At 54.3% G+C, this 16,223-nt stretch overlaps 1 protein-coding gene across 6 annotated transcripts; it reads left to right on the forward strand.

Annotated features, from left to right (window-relative positions):
- The first annotated feature begins 1,145 nt into the window (after positions 1-1,145).
- Tle2 (TLE family member 2, transcriptional corepressor) lies at positions 1,146-16,201 on the forward strand. Of its 6 annotated transcripts, none has more exons than XM_021174427.3 (20): positions 1,146-1,536; positions 1,650-1,747; positions 2,079-2,142; positions 2,440-2,484; positions 3,466-3,528; positions 5,881-5,955; positions 6,108-6,291; positions 6,535-6,554; positions 7,278-7,388; positions 8,072-8,116; positions 8,396-8,545; positions 10,340-10,478; positions 11,939-12,099; positions 12,576-12,649; positions 12,813-13,062; positions 13,274-13,521; positions 13,595-13,742; positions 14,556-14,706; positions 15,161-15,237; positions 15,953-16,201. In XM_021174427.3, exons 1-20 carry the CDS (start codon positions 1,513-1,515, stop codon positions 16,058-16,060), a joined length of 2,235 nt encoding a protein of 744 aa, XP_021030086.1. In that variant the 5' UTR covers positions 1,146-1,512; the 3' UTR covers positions 16,061-16,201. The 6 variants fall into 6 exon arrangements, with proteins under 6 accessions (XP_021030086.1, XP_021030087.1, XP_085699171.1 ...); XM_021174428.3 differs by having other exon boundaries at positions 12,579-12,649; XM_085843045.1 differs by having other exon boundaries at positions 11,939-12,063; positions 12,579-12,649.
- The last annotated feature ends 22 nt before the right edge of the window (positions 16,202-16,223 follow it).

Below are 16,223 nucleotides of genomic sequence, written 5' to 3' on the forward strand. Positions count from 1 at the left end.
GGGGGAAGGGGGTTTCCATGGTGACAGGTGGCTTCTCAGCTCTGGGGGACACCTTTTTTTTTTTTTTTTTTTTTTTTGGTTTTTCGAGGCAGGGTTTCTCTTTATAGCTCTGGCTGTCCTGGAGCTCACTTTGTAGACCAGGCTGGCCTCGAACTCAGAAATCCGCCTGCCTCTGCCTCCCGAGTGCTGGGATTAAAGGCGTGCGCCACCACGCCCGGCTACTGGGGGACACCCTTAAACTTGATGGGATGTAGGAGGTGGCCTGATGACACACAGTGGCCTGTTGTCCCAGCTACTACAGGGACTGAGAATTCCAAGCTCAAGCTTTGCAGGGGCAACTTAGCAAGACCTTGCCTCCAAACGTAAAAGGGGGCTGGGGGCGTGGTCAAGAGTGGAGTCCCTAATCCCTAGTGAGGGACTGGGGGCGTGGTCATGGGTGACTTCTGCCTAGAATCCAACGGCGAAGGGCTGGGGGTGTGGTCAGAGGTAGAGCTGCTGCCTAGAATCTCCCAGTGAAGGTCTGGGGGCGGGGTCAGTGGTGAAGCCCCTGCAGAAGATTTTCTAGTGTTCCAGTTCAAGATACACAGAGTTCTATGCACTAAGTTTAAGGAGTCTGGTCCTTTAGGAGCCCAATCTGGAAAGAGGAGGCCACCCAGTTGGCTGTGGTGGGCACTAGCATGCAAGTCTGTAGTGGGCTCTGAGCCTGACCAAGCTGCCCTGGGCTGTCCTGGAATCTCTCCAGAGTGGGGCAGCATTGGTTGACAAGCATAGCTTGGGTCTGCCCTTCCTGGGACAGGTGTGTATCTATCTCTCTTTTGAACTTGGGGATGTTTATCTTTCATAAGGGCACAGTGTCGCTGTCCCAGAGAAGCCACTTGCAGCCCCCAGGGCTCCGGAGGCGCGCACAGAGATTTTTTTTTTTTGCCTAATTTCTCTCCCCCCGTTTTTTTTTTTTTTTTTTTTTGAGTGGGAATGGGGCGGGAACACTAGGATCGGACCCAAGCCTCAGTTTCCCCAGCGGGTCTTGGAACCGAAGAAGCAGAGCAGGCGGGGGCGGCGGTGCCACCTTAAGGCGGGTCCCGCCCGCGGCTCCCAGCCGAGCCCCGCGGAGGGAGGCGGCTCCGCAGCCACTGAGGCCACCAGCGCCGACCCCGGGCGGCGGCCACGGACCTGCGGCGCTGACTGCAGCTGCCCCTGGGCTGTACAAACCGGGACGCGCTGGCTGGAGGGGGGGCGCAGCGCGGGGTCCTGGTTCCCTGCCCCGACAGGCTCTCCCTGGCTGCTCTTTCTTTGCGTAAAAATCCCTCCCCCAGCTCCGGCTTCTCTCCTAGCTTTTCCAGGCTCAGTCTCCTTGCACCCCAGCTCTAGCTTAGCACCCCAAATTCTACTGCCTGCTCCTCCCCGCACCCAATTCTCTCCCCAGCGCCACCCCTGCACCCCAGAGTCCCTTTGCTACATCCTCAAGCCTCCAAGAAGCTGGGGGGTCCCTTCTCTCACCCATCCATCAGCAGGATGTACCCCCAGGGAAGGCACCCGGTGAGTACGGAGACTCCCATCTCTGGCTGCAGGAGGTGGGGACCAGGGAGGGGACTCCTGCCTGCTGTTGCCCTGGAACTCACCCTAGTGTCCTTTCCCACTCTCCTCCTCAGACCCCGCTGCAGTCTGGCCAGCCTTTCAAGTTCTCAGTCCTGGAAATCTGTGACCGGATCAAAGAGGAATTCCAGTTTCTGCAAGCTCAGTACCACAGGTGAGGGAGCCCTAGTTCTGGGCCCTGGGAAGCCCCATGGGGGTAAGCGGGGCCTCTTGGGGGGGCGTGGTTTCTAGGGCAAGGGGCGGAGCTCATTGGGCCTACTGGAGGGCTTTCTGGTGGAGGCGGTGCCCAGAAGCCTGTGAGATGAGTGGATCCTGGGAAAGCCTTCCCTGAGAATGTTTTGGTCCCAGGAGTAGACCTGGGCTAGAGGACTGGGGACAGTTTCTAAAAGAGTAGGGAGCCAGCAGCTTCTGACTGTCACTGTGGAAACTGACCCATGTGGGGTGTGGCAAGTCAACCCCCATTTTTGTCTATTCTTCCTGCCCAGCCTCAAGCTAGAATGTGAGAAGCTGGCCAGCGAGAAGACAGAAATGCAAAGGCATTATGTGATGGTAAGGAGTACCTGCCCATTTTGCCCACCTCCATGTTCTCCCTAAAAAGGGCAGGCTGGGATACCAGGCACTGTTCTGTGGGTCTCCCCCCGCCCCAATTTGGGGGCCTGCCTGCTTGTCCTATCTCTCTGAGACCATCCGTGATCCATCTTGTGGGTTCCCTGTCTGGATCCCCATGGGGCTCAGGGTGTTTGTGTCTTGCCCCGATACTCGTACCACCCCCTCGAGGCTGCACCCCATCAGTGTCCCCAGGGTGGCACCAGCTGTCCACACTGGCCAAGAATGTCTCCTTTGCAGTACTACGAGATGTCCTACGGACTCAACATTGAAATGCATAAACAGGTGACCATGTGGGGTACGGGTGTCTGCCGGGAGGGTCTAAGTTCATCCACATTTCAGGTGGTCATCCCAAAGGTTCTGAGTGGATCTGAGATTTGAGATAACCCTGAAGGTTCTGAGGGTTCAAGGATCTGAGATAGCCCTGAAGGTTCTGAGATAACTGACAGTTCCAAGGACTGGAGGTTCTGAGATAGCCCTGAAGGTTCTGAGGACTGGAGGTTCTGAGATAGCCCTGAAGGTTCTGAGGACTCAAGGTTCTGAGATAGCATTTGGAGTTGCATGGTTGATCCCATGGGTTTCTGAGACTCCAGCCTGTGGTGTTAGGGTTCTGAGATACACTCTATGTGGAGATTGACTCCAAGGTCTGTAATTAACCCTGAGTCCCCAAAGTGGCCAGTGGCTCTAGGGGGTCCTGAGGGTTCAGAGATCTGTTGATGAGTGGATTTATAGGTTTTGCCCCCGAACACTCATGATTCCGTGCTGGAGCCCTACCCTAGGCTCCTTTCTGTGCAGGTAGATGCTGAGTGAGCCTCACCTGCCATTTGCTTCCCCTGGTTTCTGTGAGACTTGGTGCCAATGTGGGCAGCAGAGAGCTGGTCCTTACTGGTCCTTACCTGGTGGAGGACACAGGCCTTGTAGGGGACCATAGGCAACCACAGAACAGCCCCCCAAAGACCTGCAGAGAGCTGGGTCATGCCAGATGAACACACACCCTTTCACACAGGTTTCTAGGGCCTCAGGGAATGATCACAGTGCTGCCTTGGGCATCATCGGTCCATCTATGTTTGCATCTCTGAGGGCTTCGTAGGGCGGTGGGGAGGTATCACAGACTTGCAGGACTCCCTAGCCAGGCAGCTCCACGAATGCTCAGTCCAGCTGGGGGCTGGATGGTGGAGGAGACTGTCCCCCTCCAGTGCTGGGAGCTGGATGGTGGAGGTGATTGTCCCCCTCCAGTGCCACCCAGCTTGTTGCTTCTCTAACCAGGCTGAGATTGTGAAGCGCCTCAGTGCAATCTGTGCCCAGATGGTCCCGTTCCTCACTCAGGAGGTGAGTGCGAATAGTATATGTACGGGTGTTTTGTCCGCATATCTGTGCACCATGTGGTGCAGTACCCTCAGAGACCAGAGGAGGGCGCTGTGCCCTCTGAAATTGGAGTTACAGATGCGTTGTGAGCCATCATGTGGGTGCCAGGAATCAAACCTTGGTCCCTTGAGAGAGCAGCCAGAGCTGAGCCAACCCATAATTTATTTTTTGGGGGAAGAGGTGCATGGGCCATAGCAGACATGTGGAGGCCAGAGGTCAACTTGCAGGAATGGGTCCTCTCCTCCCACTATGTGGTTTGCAAAGATTGAACTAAGGTTGTTGTTGGCTTGGCTGCAATATCTTTACCTACTGAGACATCTTACCATCCCACCCCCTCTAAATAGGCAGGGACTCTGACTGGCCTGGAAGTGGTTGGTGAAGCTGTCTGGTCAGTGAGTCCCAGGGTCTTCCTGTCTCCTCACCGGTGCTAAAATCACACACACACTCCATGCCTGGCTTTTTTCAGTGTTTCTGGGGAATTGAACTCAGGTCCTTATGTTCCCATGACAAGCATTTTACTGACTCAGCCATTTCTCTAACCCTGGCTCTTTGCTCTGGATGGAGCTAGCTAAGGGTGCTCCTGTACTCATGGCTTACATCTGCTGGTACAAGTCCTGACTTGGTGTCCTCAGGCAAGATACATGCCTCTCTGTGCTTACCTACTGGTTAGGGTGCCCTGAGAGTTAGCTGAGCAATTATGGGACTAATCTTACAGGGTGACTCTTGGTGAGCCAGGGCACACACAGGACACTCTGCAGGTTTCCGTTCCCAAGAACTCTGAAGTTATCAAATCCAGGGCCAGGAGGTGTGATGGTGGGTGAGTGGGGCTGGGGAGAGAGCAGGAACAGAGCTTCAGGTAAGGGAGTTGGAAGCTCCAGAGATGATGGTGGGGAAAGCCACAGGGCCCTGTGAATGAGCTTCATGTTCATCCATGTGCTTGAGATGGCTCCGATTAGCAAGTTTTGTTAGGCATTTTTACGACAGTGATTTTGAAAACACAGCGTCAGTACAGACAGAGGCTGACCCACCAGTGTGACTAGCTCGTGAAACATCAGAAAGCTCCGTGGCTTGCCTTGCTCCTGCTGACCATAGGACCTTGGTGTTGGCCATTGCCACTTCTGTGTGGAGATGTTCCTCCAGAGACATGGGCAGGTCCCACCTCAGGGTGGGCATACTGGTTACCCCGACACAGCCAGTAGCCTCAGCTTTTCTGTGGGACCTGCTGCCTTTCCCCTGAGGGTGGGTGACAGATCATCTCACAGTGAGGCCACCAGCCATGTATGCTCAAGTTTATTGAATCCATCCATATTTAATGTTGTTGTGCTGGGGATAAGCATGCTGGGTGGGTCCTCTCCTGACCTGCATGCCCAGCCCCAGGCTGCACATTCTGAGGTGGGTGCTTAGTATGTGGGTACTTGGCAAGTGGGTCCTTGGTATGTAGGTACTTGGCCTGTGGGTAGTTGGTATGTGGGCACTTGGCATGTGGGTGCTTGGTTTATGTGTACTTGGCATATAGGTAGTTGGTATGTGGGTACTTGGCAAGTAGCTGCTTGGTATGTGGGTACTTGGCATGTGGGTGCTTGGTTTATGAGTATTTGGCATGGGGGTACTTAGTGTATGAGTACTTGGCATGTGGGTACTTGGTTTATGTGTATTTGGCCTGTGGGTAGTTGGTATGTGGGTACTTGGCATGTAGGTGCTTGGTTTATGAGTACTTGGCATGTGGGTACTTGGGCACTTGGCGTGTGGGTGCTTGGAATACAGGTATTTTATTTTCTATGTGGTGCTTATTCATGACACACTGTCTATGCAGACAGAGTGTAGTGTCACACGGAGCTCCTAGCAAGTGATTTGAGGCTGGGACACTGCCCAGCATCCCTCAGGGTCCAGTATGCCCTGCAAAGCATGACCTGGAACTGTGGCCCCAGAGCCTGGGGAAGAGGCCAGGTCTCTGAAGTGTCAGTTAGGCAGTCAGAGAGGGGCTGGGGAAGGTGTCCCACAAGCATGAGGACCTGAGTTCAAATCCCCAGCAACTGGGAAAAGTGAGGTGTGGTGTTCCTTGCCTGTAACTGCAGCAGGGGAGACAGGGACAGGAGGAGATCCTGGGGCTACTGGCTAGATTCCAGCTGGGCTGTGAGACCCACCTCAAAATAAGGTGAAAGACAGCAGCAGCCTCCACCCTCCACATGCAGAAACACACAGCAGCCTCCACCCTCCACATGCAGAAACACACATAGACAGACAGACAGACAGACAGACAGACAGAGTTGGACTGCACAGCCTGTGGCTTAGTGCCCACATCCCCTTTGGCCCTAGCATCAGCAGCAGGTGCTCCAGGCTGTGGACCGAGCCAAGCAGGTGACCGTAGGGGAACTGAACAGCCTCCTGGGGGTAAGTCACCCCAGCCGGTCTTAGGAGACGCCCTGCTCCCAGCCCAGGCACGCAGTGGGTGCTAACCTCCCTGCACTTAGTATTCACCCTCCGTGCACCCTGTACCCGCCACTCGCTGCCTGCCTCCCCCTGGCCATCCTCTCCCCATTCAGCAGCAGAATCAGCTCCAGCCGCTGTCCCACGCACCCCCCGTGCCTCTCACCCCGCGCCCAGCCGGCCTGGTGGGTGCCGGGGCCACTGGGCTGCTGGCCCTATCTGGGGCGCTGGCTGCGCAGGCCCAGCTAGTGGCTGCTGTAAAGGAAGACCGTGTGGGTGTGGACGCCGAGGGGTCCAGAGGTGAGTGGGTGACCCAGTGCTGGCGGGACGGTGACAGCTAGTAGGGGCTGCAGCTGTGGGGTTCAATGTTCGTGCTGTTTGTCCTTGGGAACACATTAGCTGTTTCTGCAGAGGCATCTGCAGAACATCCACATCCCTGGGATGTGGGAGGTCGGGTTCTGACCGGGAAGGAGCTGTTCCACCCACTGAAGCCTTGCAGGGTTACAAACCCCTAATCATCTGTTTCCTTTCGGCTTCCTACAGTGGACAGAGCTGCCAGCAGGGTGAGTGCCCGCTGTGAGAACCTGCTTGTGTTCAAGTAGGCTAGGGGATTGTGGGTGCGGCTTGTCCCCAGCCTTCACCACCTGGGCGCTGCGAGGACACCAGCGCCACCACATCCAATGTACAGGGTGCCAGGGATAGAACTCAGGGCCTGGTGAATGAGATATGTGCACTGTTGTTTTATGAGACAGGGTCTCACTCACAGAGATCCTCCTGCTTCTTGGATTCTGACATTAGAACCACTGAGCCAGCTATGGTTTATTTCATTTGAGGCATGGTCTTGCTTTGTAGCCCATACTACATTGAATTTAGGATAATCCTTCTGCCTCCGTGTCTTAAATTCTGCTATAACGTGTGTGTCTCAGCAAGTCCTGCCTGGGTCCTTATGCAGACAGACTTCTTGCTCAGCTGAGAGCTCCCATCCCCCACTCTCAAGGGGTTGGCAGTGAGTTTTTGGTGGGTTTCAAGTCTCACTGTAATGCATTTTCATAGGACTCAGTTTTCCCATCTGTACAATAGTTCACTACTCTATTAGCTGACGGGGCAGAGAATTTAGCAGTGAAGCTGAAGTAGAGCCCTGCCTAGAATCCTAGAATCCCCAGTGAGGGGCTGAGGGCACGGTCAGGGGTGTGCCCCCCCCCACCTAGGATCCCCCAGTGAGGACCATTCAGTGTTGGCCGGACAAGAATGTAGTCTGGGAGCCCACCTTACACCCTTTCTTGTAGAGTTCTTCCCCGTCTCCCCCTGAGAGTCTGGTGGAAGAGGACCATCCCAGCAGCCGAGGCGGCAGTGGGAAACAGCAGGGAGCTGAAGACAAGGATGGGTCAGCGCCTTATGTGAGTTCGGGAGAGAGAAGCAGAGGACTGGGGTGGACAGGGGTGGACCCGGACTGGCCCTGGTCAGATCCATGGGAACTGTGTCCATGGTGCTCACTTCTATAGCCTCCCAGAGTCTGTGGAGTGCCTGCTAATCAAAAGACACTTTGTCCTACCAGGCTTCACTGCTAAGGGGTTGAAGCCTAGGGACCATGCAGCTGTTTTGATATTATATTTCCACGGTGAGCTGAGTGCCTGCCTAGAGTCCCCCCAGTGAGGGTGTCGGGACATGACTCAGGGGCAGAGAGCTTCCAAGAGACCCTGGGCACCATGCTCAGAGCACAAGGGAAAGTATGCTTTGGAGGGAAATGGGAGGTGGCAAGTCTGCAGAGTTCAATTCATGTGGCCCCCTTGGCCCCTGCCAGCCGCGTGTCGTGTCCGCCTGGTCTCTCCTGTTGTTTGGGTCAGGAATCAGGTCCGGCATCTGGGAATGAAGCTGGAGCCTGGCGTTCCTCCAGAGGACAGTGGTAGCCACAGAAGGCTATAGAGCAGAGGCAGTAGGTGGTCAGGCTCCCTGAAGGCAGTGAGGCTGGAGTGGGGGCGCTGTGTGGGGGTTGGGGTGGGTCAGAGCCCCCCCAGAGGGCTGGGCATGGGTGTCGAGATAGGGGTGTGACTGAGGTTGTGTGTTCTCTGTCTTTTCCTAGGACAGTGAGGAAGACAAAAGTGACTATAACCTGGTAGTGGATGAGGTGAGACGGTGGGGGTCGGGCAAGGGAGGGGGATGGAGGGAAGAAATCCTTGCTATCTCTGGCCCACTCAGACTGGGGAACATGTGGGGCAGGCAGTCTGGAGGACTCTGGAATGCCTGTTACAGCACAGGTGGGGAAACTGAGGCCCACAGGACGATGGAAGAGGCTGCGCCCCACCGCAGAGGCTCCCAGTCTCCATGAGGTGGGGGCCACATGGCAGCTGTGGGAGTCTTTCCTGCTTCACTGGTCCCCAACCCAATGTCACCTTCTTGAATTCAGGACCAACCGTCAGAGCCCCCCAGCCCCGTGACCACCCCTTGTGGGAAGGCACCCCTCTGCATTCCTGCCCGCAGGGACCTCACAGACAGTCCAGCCTCCTTGGCCTCCAGTTTGGGCTCACCACTCCCCAGAAGCAAAGACATAGCCCTGGTAAGGAAGACGGGGTGCCTGAAGCCCCTTTTATTCGTCCCGGGGTGCAAACAGTTCAGTGAGCAAGCCAGCCGGGATGAGCCAGGGCAGTCTGCAGTTTCTTATTCATTTTATTTGCTTGCTTTTGTTTGGTTTTGCTTGTTGGTTTTTGGTTTTGTTTTGTTTGGGAGACAATATTTCTTGGCCTCCAACTCTTCATGTAGTCTAGGATGACACCGAATCCCAACCCTCCTGCCTCTGCCTTTGTGGTAAACTCCCTTACTACAAAGAACCCTTTTTTTTTTGATTCTTTGGGCTTCTCTCCCCCCTCCCCCAAGTCTCTGGTTGAGCCTCAGGAAACTATTTTAAAGCAGCTAGTTGACCAAGCTGGGCAAAGAAATAGGACTGAGTCAGGTTACTCGCTTTCTGCAATGGTGACCCCCACAACCACAGCACTGGCTCCTCGCTGGTCTGAGACTTGGTACCAGTGTTAAGTGCTCCTAGAACCCAGCAGAGGCGTCCACTAGATGGTCCACTAGATGCACGGAAGTCTAGCTCTCTCCCTGCATCTTGCCCAGACCCTCTGTCCTCCAAGTTACCCAGGGACAGAGAAGATTTGTTTCTAAGCCTCCCCACCCCTGCAGGTTACCATGACAACTGCCAGCCACTGTGGGCTCCCACTTTATCTAAACTCCTCCCCACTCAGAGAGACCTTGGGGATGCAAAGCCACTCTAGTCAGCTGGGGAAGCCATCAAGGGCATCCCTCAGCCCACAAGGGTCACTGTCACCCTGTGTAGGAGACAGACACAGGCCAGAAGGCATGGCAGCTCCCCATGGTGGCACATGTCAGCCCAACACTGAGAGGTTGGAGGTAGAAGAACAGGAATGCAAAGTCAGTCCAGGGCTAGCCTTGGCTACCTGAGCCCTGTCTCATGAAACATGCTCCCAAAAAGCAGAGGCTTGGCCGGCAGCCCTCTTTATCAGGGCTCCCCTTAGGGAGGTACAGAGGCGGGTGACACGTTTCACCTAGGGCTGAGGACCCCTCTTGGGCCAATAGTCCCATTGCTCTGGGAGCTGTGATTTTTGTTGATTGCCTTTTGAGACAGGGTCTTGCTATATAGACCAGATTGACCCAGGACTCAGAGATCTACCCACCTCTGCTCCGGAGAACTAGGATTAAAGGTTGCACCACCACATGTGGCCATGTCTAAATTAAAACATTTTTTAAAGCCAGGTGGTGGTGGTGCGTGTCTTTAATCATGGCACACAGGAGGATCTCTGAATCTGAGGACAGCATGGTCTACAGAGTGAGTTAGAAAGACAGAGCTACACAGAAAGACACTGTTTTGAAAAACCAAATAAAAAAAAATTTTTTTAAACTTTGTGTGTATGTGTGTGTCTACACAAGTGCTGTAGTGTGCATTTGGTGGTTAGCGTCAACTCTGGGGAGTCTGTTCTCTCCTTCTACTGTGTGGGTTTTGGGGATTCAATACAGAGTATAACTCTTGGCTAAAATCACTTTTACTTGCTGAGCCATTTTGCCAGTCCAATAGCCTCTAACCTTGCTGCTGCTATCTACTGGTAACACAATTGCTGTCCCCAAGGGCCCCTCTATGCACGAACCCTGTACTGTGGACCCAATTAACACCCACAATCCTGAGGATGTATTTATACCCCTGACCCAGTCTCACCCAGCTTTCCTCTGTGTGCCCACCAAGTGTCTGAGAGATTGGCTGGCCACTGTACATGTGCCCTCGATCCCCTCTGATGGCTTCAGTCCGCTATGGTGATTCGTGGTCTTTCTTTCTCCACAGAATGATCTTCCCACAGGCACTCCTGCCTCCAGGTCATGTGGTACCTCTCCACCCCAGGACTCGTCCACCCCGGGGCCCAGCTCAGCCAGTCACCTCTGCCAGCTGGCAGCTCAGCCGGCACCACCCACAGACAGCATCGGTGAGTCCCCACCTGCCCAGCATAGCTCCCCCAAACAGAAATGATAAGAGTTGGCCGTGTTGGCACATGACTTTAATCCTGGGTGGGTTAGAGGCCACCCTGGGCTACGAAGTGAAACCATGTCTGAAAAAAAGAAAAGGGTGGTAAGGGCCAACCTTGGCTTAGAGAGGAGTTCTGAGAGAAGGGGTGTCTGGGAGCGCTGAAAACAAGTGACTTGAAGTCAAACTGTAGGTCCAAGCTGGTGGCCTGTGTTGTTCTCTGTCCTGTCCTTTCTTCCTGACCTGGTTTCTCTGGAGATCTCCAGTCAGCCCCTCTGCCCCCCATGTTCTGCTTGAGACAGTTCTCTAAGAACTTTTCTCTTGGTATTCTAAAACCTTTCTCTAGTTAGCTCATCTCCTGCAGGTCATAAGCCCAGGCTTTTATTTTCCGTATCAATCCAGTTGTTTACTTCCTCTTGATTATCCTATGAGCCCTGTGACCCCAGCCCCTTAATCTTTAGGAGACAGCAAGCACACATTTCCTTTTAACATTGCAAAAAGGATTCAGAGATCTGCCTGCCTCTGTTAAGCATAGATGCTAAGCTAGCTGGGGAGTGGGGGGAACCCTCCCCCCCACACACACACCTGAAATTACCATTTTTACCACATCTGGGCCTGGAATCTGTATTCCAGGCTGACTTTGAACTCAGGAGTCTGCTTGCTTTTGTATCATTCTGACAAGCTGGCTCCTAGCGTAGCTACCTCTGTTCCTTTAGATTCGTGAGGCTCCTTATACACTTTATATTGCATCCTTATATTTTTGCATAGTTGAGAAATTATGTATTTTCAAACTTGGGTTTTTAGCCTTAAAGGCTGTCCTGAAGGTCCCTGAGTTTACCATTTTGCTAAGATATTGGCTACACCTTCCGCTCCTGGACTCAGAGCTGTCTGATTATCATGGAGTCACTCCTGTTAACAGGGAGAACATTCCTTAAAGGAGGAATGTAATATCTGTCCGTTAGTATGCACACAAGTCTTTTGGCCTTGGCAGCTCTTGGAGACCACATCTGCTCGTCCTGTCCCAGGAGCAGGAACCTTGTCAGTCTGTCCCTACCAAGGCCATGCCAAAGGAAAAAAAGATAAAGGGCTAGAGAAGCTGACGGCACACCCCAAATTTACCACCTGGAACTGCTTATAACCCCCGACCAGGTGCTACCTGGCTCTGGGCTCAGTTTCTTTGTTGCTGCTGCTTAGGTGAGGACACTGAGGCCCAGAACACCAATGTGACTTCCCCAGTTTAATGATTGTGAGACAAACGTGTGCCTTCACTAGCTGTGTGACCTCAGGCTAGTCGTCCAACCTCTCTAAGTCTTGGCTTTTCCTCTCACTGGGTCTGGGTTTTTAAAGACTTTGTTCATCAGCTGAAGGCAGGGAAAGTGTGGCTTGGGTATCTGAGCGTGTGTCCCGGCCCTTTTCACTCAGCCCTGAGGAGTCCCCTGACCCTGTCCAGCCCTTTCACCTCATCCTTCAGCCTGGGCTCCCACAGCACCCTCAACGGGGACCTCTCCATGCCTGGCTCCTATGTCGGCCTCCACCTGTCCCCCCAGGTCAGCAGCTCTGTCGTGTATGGACGCTCACCTCTGGTGAGTCCTTGGGGAATGGAGCACCAGGATGGTCAGCAGAGTTCAGAGGTCTGGGGGGTGGGGGAGGAGGAGGAGAAACCAACTCACCCAAAGAATGAGAGAGAGGCTGAAGCTGAACTCAGTGTAGGGCGCTCACCTGGCACGCACAAAGCCCCAGGTACATACCCAGCACCATATAAACCAGGCATGTGGTGCCAGCCTGTCACCCCAGCATTCAGGAGGCAAATGCAGGGCAATCAGAAGTTCTAGGCCAGCCTAAACCACACATTAAGTTAGCACTTGCCCTGTGGGCAAAACAAAAGGAATAAAGCTGGGTTAAAAAGCCTGGCCCAGGAAGTTACTTAAAAAAAATCCAAATAGCAATTTTGCAAGCATTTCTGCTTGCTTGGGGAGGGGCCGAGGGACAGAGGGGTGTGGGCTGGGGCCTGGGTGAAGGGGTGCTGGCCCCCCCTGCCCTGGGACTCTCTGCCCTCCAGCAGATGGCATTTGAATCGCACCCCCATCTCCGAGGCTCATCTGTCTCCTTGCCTGGCATCCCTGTGGCTAAGCCGTGAGTAGCACATGGGCTGGGCCATCTCCAGGGTGTGTTGGAGGCCTGAGTCCCTTCTTCCTGGGAACGCCCCCTGGGTTACACCTTGAGTGCCTGTTACTGGCAGCATGGGTACCTGTGCTGGGGTTAGCCACCCACCCACCTGTCTCTGCGGCCTCCACAGGGCTTACTCCTTTCATGTGTCTTCGGATGGCCAGATGCAGCCTGTGCCCTTCCCGTCGGATGCTCTGGTAGGCACAGGCATCCCTCGCCACGCGAGGCAGCTACACACGCTGGCCCACGGTGAGGTGGTGTGTGCCGTCACCATCAGCAGCTCCACACAGCACGTGTACACAGGCGGCAAAGGATGCGTGAAGGTGTGGGACGTGGGCCAGCCGGGTAGCAAGACCCCTGTGGCACAGCTGGATTGCCTGGTGAGGGTGGGGCCTGTGCGGCTGGGTAAGGTTTTGGGGTGGGGGCGTTGGGCAGGGTCTTTAGGATTAGGGCGGGGTTTACAAGGCTGGGTGGGGTTTGTAGGGGCTAAGCCAGGTCTTTAGGGTCAGGGCGGGGCCTACAGTAACACATGGATCTGTGGAGACCTGGGGGAGTACCAACCCTGCCTGGCCCTGCTTCTCGCCGTGGTAGAACCGAGACAACTACATCCGCTCCTGCAAGCTGCTGCCCGACGGGCAGAGCCTGATTGTAGGTGGCGAGGCCAGTACCCTGTCCATTTGGGACCTGGCAGCACCCACACCACGGATCAAAGCAGAGCTGACTTCGTCCGCCCCGGCCTGCTATGCTCTGGCCGTCAGCCCGGACGCCAAGGTCTGCTTCTCCTGCTGCAGCGACGGTAACATCGTGGTCTGGGACCTGCAGAACCAGGCCATGGTCAGGTGTGTGGGGCGGCCCCGGGGGTGGTGAGTGCACAGGTGACTGCAGTCTTGGACGTCTGCTATCGCCCTGTAGACAGTTCCAGGGCCACACGGACGGGGCCAGCTGCATCGACATATCAGACTACGGGACCCGGCTGTGGACTGGGGGCCTGGACAACACTGTGCGCTGCTGGGACCTGCGAGAGGGCCGCCAGCTACAGCAGCATGACTTCAGTTCCCAGGTGCGCTCACAATCCTTGGCCTCCCCGGGGGTGCCCCTACCCGGCCTGAAACCGGATAGGACACGGGCTCTGTGGAGACAGCTTGGTGGGTAAAGTATTTGCCTCGATGGCATGAGTTCAAATCTCTAGAATCCACATAAAAAGCCAGACATAGACAAAAAACCTGCCTATAACTCTGGGCATGCCAAGAGCTGGAGGGTCAGAATAGTCAAATAAGTGGGTTCCAGGTTCAGTGGGAGACTGACTGCCTCACACACGCCTTTAAAAATAAGATTTACTTATTTTACTTATATGAGTACACTGTAGCTGTCTTCAGACACACCAGAAGAGGGCATCGGATCCCATTACAGATGGTTGAGAGCCACCATGTGGTTGCTGGGAATTGAATTCAGGACCTTTCTCCAGCCCAGGACATGTCTTTAATTCCAGCAATGAGAGGCAGAGCAGGTGGATCTCTGTGAGTTCCAGGGTGGTCAGAGCTGCATAGTGAGACAGTCTCAACACCCCCCCCCATACATAAATAAAAATAAAAATAAAATACCACTGCTAGACTAAGAGTGACTGCAGCTTCTACCCCTGATCCTCCTGACTCATCAGTCAGAAGCAGGACACAGCCTAGGCTCAGCCCTGGACCTTGAGCCACCTGTAGAGCCAGCTCCCTCTGCCCAGAATCCCAAGGTTCTATGTTCCTCTGATGAATGCTAAGGTGTGACACCTGTCACTGGTCACCTTGTCCCCATATGGGGCACCTCTGGGCCTTCTTCCAGCATCATGTGTGACCCTAGGGTCTCAGTGCTCTCTCTCTTGACCTAGATTTTCTCATTGGGCCACTGTCCCAATCAGGACTGGTTGGCCGTGGGGATGGAGAGCAGTCACGTGGAGGTCCTGCATGTGCGCAAGCCTGAGAAGTACCAGCTCCGCCTCCATGAGAGCTGCGTGCTGTCACTCAAGTTCGCTTCCTGTGGTACAAGCCTGGGAGACCCCTTGGCACAGCAGAGGGAGGGCGGATGGATGGGGGGGGCGAAGCCTCAAATTAGATAACGAATTACCCAGGCCTGCCCACCCAGCTGCTTATTCAGGACAAAGCCAGTTTAGATAAATGCAGAGACACATTTAAAAAAAAAAAAGATGGACCAGGCAAGGTGACTTGCTGCCTTTAATTCCAGTACTCGGGAGGCAGAGACAGGTAGATCTCGGAGTTCAAGGCTAGCCTGGTCTGTAGAGCCAGTTCAGGACAGCCAGGGCCACACAGAGAAACTGTCTCGAAAACAAGACAGCTATCAAGGACACTCCATGTTGACTGACAGCTCTCAGCTTTTTGATACTGCATAGTAGGTGGCTTCCGGTTGGAATGAATTTCTAAGGTTTCCTACCCTGGTGGTCACTCCCATCCTCCTCTCTGCCTCCTCCCCTCCCAGGACGCTGGTTTGTGAGCACAGGCAAGGACAACCTGCTCAATGCCTGGAGGACACCTTATGGGGCCAGCATTTTCCAGGTACCTGATCTCCCCCAAATGGAGGCCAGCTCGACATTTCCTGTCCTAGACACTTCCTGTTACAGAGCCCCACACCTTGGGTCCCTCTGTGTACCACAGTGGATTTACTATAAGTACACTGTAGCTGTCTTCAGAAGAGGGCATCAGATCTCATTACAGATTGTAAGCCACCATGTGGTTGCTGGAATTTGAACTCAGGACCTCTGGAAAAGCAGTCAGTGCTTTTAACCGCTGAGCCATCTCACTAGCCCTAGGCGGCAATTTCTAATAAGTCTCTTGAACCTTCTATGGATGTGCTATAATGGTCTTTCACATTTCCTGTCCTTCCTAACCATCAAAGACCCCAGGAGTCTCCAATCCAGAGCAGTACCATTATCAACCCTTCATATGTCAGGGATACCCCTGTCCCTCCAGGACATGGTGACACAGATCTGTAATCCCAGCACTTGGAAGGATGGGGCAGAAGCCTGGTTGGTTTGAGAATGAGGGAAGAGGAGGGAGGTACTTTGCTGTGATGCCACCTGAAGTCGAGCTGTGATGAGTTAGGTACCATCTCTTAAGTCACTAGTCAGGCTAGCTCAGTCCCCAGCTACAAGGCCCTGGCAACAGTCACATCTACCAGCCTTTGTTGTCCTCCCAGCCCCATGCTTCTGGTCTGTGAACTTGGTGGTGGTGACCATGTGGCCACCCCTCACCTCTCCTTTCTCTGTCCCAGTCCAAAGAATCATCTTCTGTACTGAGCTGCGACATCTCCAGGAATAATAAGTACATCGTGACAGGCTCAGGGGACAAGAAGGCCACTGTGTATGAGGTGGTGTACTGAGCCATCTGCTGCCTTTTCAGGTCACCTGCCCTGGATGGCTGGCCACTCGGGACACGGGCCCCTCTGCTCATACCTGGCTTGCTCCCTCCTGGCTGGGTGGGGCTGGGGCACTGGGGAAATATAACACATTTATCAACTTGCTTTCTGTGTGTGTGTCAAGCGT

Source organism: Mus caroli, unplaced genomic scaffold (assembly GCF_978045245.1).
Source record: "Mus caroli unplaced genomic scaffold, Mus_caroli_1 scaffold_9, whole genome shotgun sequence".
Taxonomy (NCBI): Eukaryota; Metazoa; Chordata; class Mammalia; order Rodentia; family Muridae; genus Mus; species Mus caroli.